The sequence below is a fragment of the Mus caroli genome, chromosome 4 (assembly GCF_900094665.2).
Source record: "Mus caroli chromosome 4, CAROLI_EIJ_v1.1, whole genome shotgun sequence".
Taxonomy (NCBI): domain Eukaryota; kingdom Metazoa; phylum Chordata; class Mammalia; order Rodentia; family Muridae; genus Mus; species Mus caroli.
The window spans coordinates 50,689,483-50,698,646 of NC_034573.1; the positions used below are offsets into that span (position 1 = coordinate 50,689,483).

The 9,164-nt window shown below is 46.3% G+C and overlaps 1 protein-coding gene across 5 annotated transcripts in view; it reads right to left on the reverse strand.

Moving 5' to 3' along the window:
* Ptpn3 (protein tyrosine phosphatase non-receptor type 3) overlaps nucleotides 1–9,164 on the reverse strand; it is a 126,923-nt gene that overhangs the window by 52,037 nt on the left and 65,722 nt on the right. For all 5 annotated transcript variants that reach the window (XM_021159376.2, XM_021159378.2, XM_021159375.2 and 2 more), the window contains 3 exons: nucleotides 5,428–5,548; nucleotides 4,173–4,260; nucleotides 497–585 (listed from right to left, as the gene is read on the reverse strand). In XM_021159376.2, coding sequence (XP_021015035.1) covers nucleotides 497–585; nucleotides 4,173–4,260; nucleotides 5,428–5,548 — 298 coding nt within the window. The remainder of the gene's footprint in view (nucleotides 1–496; nucleotides 586–4,172; nucleotides 4,261–5,427; nucleotides 5,549–9,164) is intronic.

Below are 9,164 nucleotides of genomic sequence, written 5' to 3' on the forward strand. Positions count from 1 at the left end.
ACTCACACACACACACTCACACACACACTCACACATACACACTCACACACATACACTCTCACACACACACACTCACACACACACACACTCACACACACACACTCACACTCACACACACACAGTACTAGTTGTAGGCGAAGGGTTACCAGAACCTAGCACTAATACCATACACATACAAGAGGATGGAAGGATCTCTCAACAACAAGACCTGCCTTGTGTCATGGATCCACCAACTAGCCGAACCACAGGACAACGACTGGAGGGAAGTTAATGAAAACCAAAGGTAACTCTTCCAAGTACCCAATCTGGATCAAATTCAGAGTTCAGAGCTTAAAACTTGGAGGACTGGGGGGAGGGGAAGGGGGAGGGAAAGGGGGGAGTACTGCGGAGTTCCAGCCATCCTTCAGAAATAAAAATTTAAAATTAGAGCTAGCATTGCTTTTGCTCGGCATATTTTTATAGCATGATTCAGACAATATGAAGTGTTTGTACTTACCAAGGGTAGAAACTTGTGCAAATGTATTTTCGGTAGACTGCAATGCCTGCAGACGCAATCCCGATCATTAGATCTAGGTTGTGCAGATCCTGGGGGGACAAATGAAGCGTCCAGGTTCACAGTGTGTTACTCTGCTACCTTTAAAGCACCCACGCTTTTATAAATAGCAGCATGCAGCGTCCGCTCAAGAGGGGAAATGCCATGAACACAGGAAAAATTCTTGCTTTGCAGCTACTTAAGAGCAAGTAGTTGGTACCTAGTTCTTCTAAAGTGAACAGCACATAACGAACACACACACACACAGACACACACACACTCACACACACACAGACACACACACACCAATGATACCTGGTTTAGAAAGTTACCAGATAGGATTACGTACTCCACAGAGTCACATATAAACACTCTTGAATTTTCAAACATCAGCTTTTGGGACCCACATGAGACTCAAACAGGCCTCTCCCACATACAGCTCCGTACAAATCTCAATTTCAATTACTGAAAAAGCTTTAGCTATTGTGAAATGATGAAGAAAAATTACACATGTAGACACGACTCTAAATCCAATTAAGAAACAAATGTTACTTATGAATCCAGTGGAATTACACTGGCTAAGGGCTTGTGTGCCTGGCACTGCCATATATTATACAGACACAGAAGGAAAACGGAGAGGATTAAAATGGTTTTAAATCCACTTGAGTATAAGCAAATAACATTCAAAGAGACGGAGCTGCTTCCTTGAGTCGCACATAATTTCTGTTTCCAATCAGGTATGGTTAAGTACAAACATTGGGCAGGGCCAGTCACGAGTGTGACCTGCTGGCTTTCCACTCATAGCCTATGTTATCCAGGGCTTAGGAGCCCCTCCATTTCCCCTTTTTACATTATAAACATTTTTGGATCCCCCTCAAAGGTCTGTATCAGGCTTAAAGTACAGAATATAAGAACCTAGAACAGACAGGGGCTGGAGAGATGGCTCAGCGGTTAAGAGCACTGACTGCTCTTCCGAAGGTCCTCAGTTCAAATCCCAGCAACCATATGGTGGCTCACAACCATCTGTAATGAGACCTGACTCCCTCTTGGGAGTGTCTGAAGACAGCCGCAGTGTACTTACATAAAATAAATAACAGATCTGTGGATATGCATGGGTACTTGGCAGGTATAACAAATGTTCACTTTCTATTGGGGTGGGGCCATCACTTACAAGTAACTAAGGAACAAAGGGAGGTACAGAGACTGGATAGGGAAGTGGTGTTGATACAGAGGAAGTCCTAAGTATCTGCACAAGGCACCAGGCTAAAACCCCACCAGGCTTCCTTTCATGATGAACTTCTGGCCTCCATACTCACAAAGCACACATATGTACGTGCGCAGGGCCTTGTTGGAAGAGGTGTGTCACTGGGGGCAGGGCATGCTTTCAGGTTTCAAAAGACCAGCACCATTACCAGTTAGTTCTCACACACTCTCCGCCTCGTGCTTACTGATCAGGATGTGGCTCTCAGCTACTGCCTGAGAGCCACACCTGCCTGCTGCCACGCTCACCACTGAACTCTCTCTGGAACCATGAGCTATAACAAATGTTTTCTTTTATAAACTGCCTCTTCACAGCAATAAAGGTGACTAAGACAGCCGGTGCTGAGCCCATGCACTGGCCACCTAGGTGCTGAGTGACCTTTGTAACACCAGAGAATCAGTCTCCCATTTATAAGGGGGGAGAAGTGATTATCCCTCAGGTGATGGAATGATTGGAAGAAACTGTCCACCCGGACACAGACGTTTGCCCAGCAGATGACATGTATTAGTCTTCTAAACTAATAACAATGCGAACCATTCATCAACCTCACAACCAGGCCACCGTCATTTCTTCTACGAAACGATTACACTTGAATAGGGCTGGCAGCCAGCTCAGGCAATCAAGTGCCTGCTGTGGAAATGTGAGGGTTGCAGTTCCAATTCCTCGCCTCCAGGAGGCGTATGGAATTAGTCTTGCATGACTGTAATCCCAGCACTGAAATAGAGATGTGTGTGGATCCTTGGAGCTCACTGGGCAGCCAGGCAGCGAGTATCAGGTTCAATGATACATGTTTTAAAAGATAAAGGTGTGTGTATGTGTGTGTGTGTGTGTGGGGGGGGGAGTTAAGAGCACTGACTGTTCTTCCAGAGGTCCTGAGTTCGACTCCCAGCAACCACATGGTGGCTCACAACTACCTGTAATGGGATCTGTTGGCCTCTTCTGGTGTATCTGAAGACAGCTACAATGTGCTCATATACATAAAATAAATAAATAGTTCTTTTTAAAAAGGGAGGATATGAGAAGTGAGGTACAAGACATGCACTCCTTAAAAAAAAAGAGGGGCTGGCGAGATGGCTCAGCGGGTAAGAGCACCGACTGCTCTTCTGAAGGTTCTGAGTTCAAATCCCAGCATCCACATGGTGGCTCACAACCATCTGTAATGAGATCTGATGCCCTCGTATGGTGCGTCTGAAATCAGCTACGGTGTACTTATATATAATAGTGAATAAATCTTTGGGTTGGAGCGAGCAGGGACTGAGTGAGAGGAGTTGACCTGAGCGAGTGGGGCTGACTGGAACAAGCGGGGTTGACCAGAGTGAGCAGAGCTCCTAAAAATGCAATTCCCAACAACCACATGAAGGCTCACAACCATCTGTACAGCTACAGTGCATTTACATACATAAAATAAATAAATAAATCTTAAAAAAAAAAAAAGAAAGAAAGATGAGGGGACTAACATCTGGCCTCCACAGTCATTATGTACCTTGCATCTAGCCATACCTACAAATGCATATGCACACACACACACACAAGCAGCACACACACTACTTACACACAGCATACACAAACATATACATGTTACTGTATTTAAGTAACCAGCTCTAATCTGAGTACTGCTTAAGATGTAGTAGAAACCTTGGCTCAGCAAACTGCCACTTAAAAAATGGATTTATAAAGTCGTGTAAATGTAGAAGAGGGAGCATTTGAGGGAAGAGGGGGGGCCAGGGGGAGGAGAGATGGGGGAGGGTGACGAGAGGTTAAGCATGAACAAAATACAATGAAATGCATTCATGGAAGTAAACACCCCCCCCCATCTGAGATGAGGGGACACGCTGGCCTCAGTCTCACTAGGTGGCAGAAGATAACCTTGAACTTCTCATCCTCTTGCCCCCTTGGTGGGAATTGAACCCAGGGTGGGAATGGTAGACAAGTATTCTACCAGCCAAGAGACAGCCTCAGCCCTCAAACCCATCATTCTGTATGTAGAAAGCTTGTACGTCTTCTACACCCTGGTCCCTCAGAAGTGTGGGGAAAACATCAATTGAATGGCCAGTAAGACCCAGATAAACTCAATAAACTTTTCAAGTACCTCTCTTAAAAATAATTATATTTGTTTCATTTACTATTTCGCGTGCGTGAGTGTTTTGCCTGCGTGTATGTCTGTGCACCGCCTGTGTGCCTAGTTTCGAACCTCCATGTGGGTTCTGGAGGTTCTCTGCAGGAACAAGGGTCTTAAACCCCCGAGGCGACTCTCTAGCCCCTAAATAGCTTTTAAAAGATCTTGTTTGTGATAACGGGAGGGAAACAATTCCCCAAGGAAGGTTTCGAAGTTACATAATTAAAAATAATACAATAGTTTCTGAGCTAAAGGGTACATACTCTGCCTCCATGAAGCTCCACTCCGTAGAAGTCAAGGGTTCGAGCTATGTTGATGTAGCAAGATTCGGCTTCCGACTGCTTTAGCCCACTGCAGAAGAAAAGAGGAAATGCAAAATTCACCCAATAGGTGGAGAATATAACCTTGAGCTTTTAAAGTTAAAAATACCTGGGGAAAAAAACGTTGTAATCGTCCTCTGTAAGTTATTAACAGTTACTAAGTGCCTTGGGCCAGTCCCCCATAAGCACTCTAGCTTTAAATGCTAACGAAGCAGGTTTTTCTTCTTGTCCATGGAACCTGACCTCTTCTGGACCTCTAGGTTTTTACTAAGACACCTTCCCACTTGATGGGCTCTCCCGGAGGTCTCCCGACAGTGAAAACTGTCTATCGCCTTTCAAGATTCCTGCCCTCTCATCGTACCATGTTGCTCAATTAATAGGTAATCTTTGATCATTCTGCCTGTCTATTCTCTCAACAGTGGCCTCGGGCTTCAAACGCCAGTGGCCCTGTGCTATTTTAGGATGCTGACTTCTGTCCCAGGAGCAATTCCGGGAGAAAGGGCTGGCGGCACCCTCTGAGAAGGTACGCTGCTAACTTGCCCTTTGTTTTTATGGCCCTTCCCAAGAACTGAGATGTCTCTGGAGGGCTGGCCTGGGTCAGCGTGGTTCTCATTTACTGGGAACAGAACAGCTGCCACGGTAGCACTGGGTCACGTGAGGAGTGGGAAGAAGAGGCTGAGAGTGGGAAGTATTTGGTAGAGGCAAAGCTTGTCCCAAGGCAACTCCCTATGTGGAAGAATAGCAGTCTCAATCCAGGGCCACCCACCCCGTCCATCAGTCAGCTCGCTCATCTAGCCGTCTCTCCACTCAACAACACCAGAGGGAATGGCCTGTTTTATTACATGGGGTAAAACGGCTAAAAGGTACGCCTGGCTCTATCAGCTTGGAGGCCAATCAATCAGATTGAAAACGGGCATCTCCTTAAGGAATTAACCAAGGGCGGTGACATCTTGGAGGAAGAAGAGGCCAGCTGACATCCTCAATTCCTACAGCATTTTTATGCTTTACAAAAGGCACAATTGATGCTAAATATACAGTTGCCATCATCCCAGGTTAAACATACAGGAAACCACAGGAAGGCAAGGGGGGGCATCAAACACAAAGAGGGAGGTTATCTATAAATACCGAGCGAGCTTGAGTTCCTAAGCCCAGTCCCCACTCCCCCAACCCCCCACATCCACCCCCCTAGTCCCCGCACCTGTGCTGTTCATGGAGTGACTCCACTTTGCTTAAAAAGTCATCATTTTGATCTGGTATGAACTGGCTGTCGGCAAGATAGCCTGGATGATGTATGGAAGAATTAAAGTCTCCAAAATGAGCTATTAAGATACAATGAGGGGAAAATCATGATTAGCCTCAACTCTGCAGTATGGTCCTTATCAACAAGCATCGGTAACATCACAAGAGATAGATAGGGAACAGGTCTGATCATCTCTGGGCCACAAGAACCAGCTCTTCATTAGCTTCCAATCCCATGCTTCTAATTCGAACCTCTACTTAGGGCTAAATTCCAAGTAAGTGCAGGGGTGTGGCAGGTGAGGGGCAAGGCGGTTAAACTCACAATAGTATGCTTAAAAAGATACCACTGGGATGCTCTTACAAGGGCTCATAGTGAGGATGCATTAATATATCTTCATCAGGGTTCCCATTAAAGAGGAAGAAATGGAGACCCAGGGAGAAGGGAGCCCTAAGCCAGGCTATTTTCAGCAAAGACCGAGGTGACAGGGACTTAGGTTAGCGCCCCATCTCCCGCCTGCCCGTGCAGTGAGCTGCTGACTTTTCTTGATGTCCTAGAAAGGCCAACAAGGTGCTGCAGATGCTTTTCCCAAGCCTAAAGGCAGAAACCTCTTTAATTTTCCTGTTGGTTTCGACAGCTCAAGAAGAGCCTTCTGAATCGTTTACTTGCTCGTCTGTCCTGTTAACTAGCCATACTCACCCGGCTTCCAGTCAACAGGAGTAAACTATAAGCTCCTTGCTTTAGCAAAGTCACTGACAAACATTTTGATCAATGTGAGAGCAGTGAACCCCCCCCCCCCCCCCCCGGGGCCGTTTTTCACTTGAAATCTTATGCTGCTACCCTGGCACAGGGTTCTGGGATAACCACTAGGGGGAAACAGTGAGCAGTCACAGCCACACACATTTAAAAGAACCTGGGGGTGGGGGTGGGGGGCTGCTAACAGTGTCGACAATGTCATATCACTGGAGGGTTTAAGCAAATGTACCTCCCGCCAATCTTACACAACATGGGTGACTCTAATAATAAACAGACAAGGAGACAGAACAAAAGGTATAACCTGAGTCCCTGTGCTCTCACCACAGGGCCTGTCTTATCTGTCTGCTGAACACATGCCCCAAGCTTCTGATCCCAGGCATCCACGTTTCAAGCGATCGATCAATCGATCAATCAATCTGACCAATGAGTAAGACCTCCATCTGCCACTGTTCTAACTTCATCTTAGAGCCTCTTCTTGGGGCTCACTCCTCTGATAATTTTCTAGACCTCCTTCCCCAGCCCAAGCAGGACAGGGCACACACTGTGTGCTCTTTCTCATCCTCAGGGGGCTGCAGAGCTCCCTTCAACCTGAGGCTGGTACAGAGTCTGCTCGAGGCAGAGGCTCGGGGACATAATAGAGTAACTACATATTTCCTAAACCTTCCTTTTTGTGCCTCATAAGCCCCTGACTAGCTAGCAGCAATCTTCAGCCACTGGGCTGGAAGTATTTTCTATCTTGAACATTGTACTTCTTGATCTAATAGGAAACTGCTTAGGTTGGCAGATCACAGATAGGTCTTAAATACTAGGCAACCATCTTGAAACAACCTGACAGAATGTATCAGACAAAATGTACTAAGTATACATCCTGAGCCACTAATTTTATATCTAAGAATTAGTCCTATAAGAAATGCTAGCAGAGTATGCAAATACATGTATAGTTATTTATCAAGGCTAGAGGAATATAAATATATCTAAGAATCAGTCCTATAAGAAATGTATGTAGGCCGGACAGTGGTGGTGCACACCTTTAATCCTAGCACTCGGGAGGCAGAGGCAGGTAGATTTCTGAGTTCGAGGCCAGCCTGGTCTACAGAGTGAGTTCCAGGACAGCCAGGGCTACACAGAGAAACCCTGTCTCAAAAACAAAACAAAACAAAACAAAACAAAACAAAACAGAACAAAGCAAAAAAATGTATGCAGAGTACACAAATACATGTATATTCGTTTATCAAGGCTAGAGGAATATAAAGAACTTAGACTTCAAGCTTTCTGTCTGATGACCCATGATTTATTAGTAGGACAGCAATGTTGAGTTTCCGGCCTCAGCTAGCTCTGCCTTTTAGGTTCTGGGACTGTCTTCAGTGGTTCTTCTGTCAATCCTCCACAGCGGGAAGCCCAACGGCAGAAGCTTGGAACAGAATGTCTTAAATGTAGGCCTTCCATTTTTCTCTAATTACAGCTTATTGCTTATCATAGCCAACTTCTGCATTTACTTTTTATTCTCTATGGTAGCTGTGGGGGTCAGATGACAACTTTCAGGAGTCAGTTCTCTCCTTTCACTGTGGGTTTCCTGACTGACCTCAGGCTGACAGGCTTTGTTGGCTGCAAGCGTTCCAATGCAAGCAGTCATCTCTCCCACCTTGTACACTACTTAACACAGTTTTCTTCTGAACTGGCAGGAGAAGACGCCAAGAGTTAAGACTACGGTAACAGTGCTTCATACAGTGGTTCATTTCTCTCCCCTACAGCCCTACAAAGCAGAACAGACACTTCTGGTCCTGCTCACCACATGAGGCCTGGAAGGTCAAGCCATGCAGATGAGAGGAAAAGTTAAGACCCAGAGAACGTGGCTTCCATCCCTGTTCTCACTGACTCGGTCAGTGTAGGTTCAATATTAAGGGACTTTTTGGCTACAGGCCACCTTAAAGTGCACTGTTTAATCTGAAGCAGCCATGTTGCATAAGGACCAGTCGCGTCCATTCACAGGTGGGAAGCCTGAGGTTCAGCCAAGTGATAGTACAGGGACAAAAGAACAGGGCGAGGTTAAACTAAGCACAGTTCTCTCCATCCTCAAGTTCTTGCCACTCAGCCCAGATGCTCCAGCAGTGAACATCCAGCCCTGGCTTCAATGTGAGAAGGTCCTGCCTGTCACTCATCAGCCCAGAAAAAATGGGAGCCACAAATCTAGAGACTGATGAGGGCACGCTGACATCGGGCTATGTATCACTGCTCTGTGTCATGACAGGCAGACACCATCTTAATCATAGCAGCTGTGACTACAGTCCCAGAGCCTCACAAAACAGAGCCTAATAACTTTCCCTTCTAGAAACAGTGAAGAGAATTATTCTGGCCAGTCGTTCTTACTGCTCTCTCTCTTCCTGATCTCAAAAGGTGCCAAGGTACGCAGTAGGTGAAATGTTAGCTGAAGGGGCAGCTCCGTTTGTGCAGTTTGGGGAGGTCATTCGTGTTGGGCGGGGCTCTGGTGATGCAGCTCTTTTTGAAGTCAGCCACACTCGTTTAAAGTAAACCTAGCAGCTCACTAGGCTGGACTTGGATTGAATAGTTTCTCTGATCTGTTGCCGGTGCCCTATCTCCTGGTTCATGTCCTTCCCAGTGGATGCAACATGCTGCTGTGTCCCAGACGGCAACCTCTTCTGAGTTTGTTTTTGTCACGAGAAGAGGAGGCTGGTGGGATGGAGCTGAGGCTGAGTGTGTCTTAACAGTGAGGAGGCTTGCTGTATGCTTGACATCATGGGGTCACCTCACCATCCTTGTTCATTCTCTGGCTCTATGCAGTAGGCAGGTAAGCTGTGGGCCCACCAGGCTTGTTCTTCACCTCCTTTCTTGTTTCTGTTCTTGTTGCAGGGAGGAAGTACAGCTGGGGCCTCCCCAGTAGCCCAAGTGTGTGTGTGTGTGTGTGTGTGTGTGTGTGTGTGTGT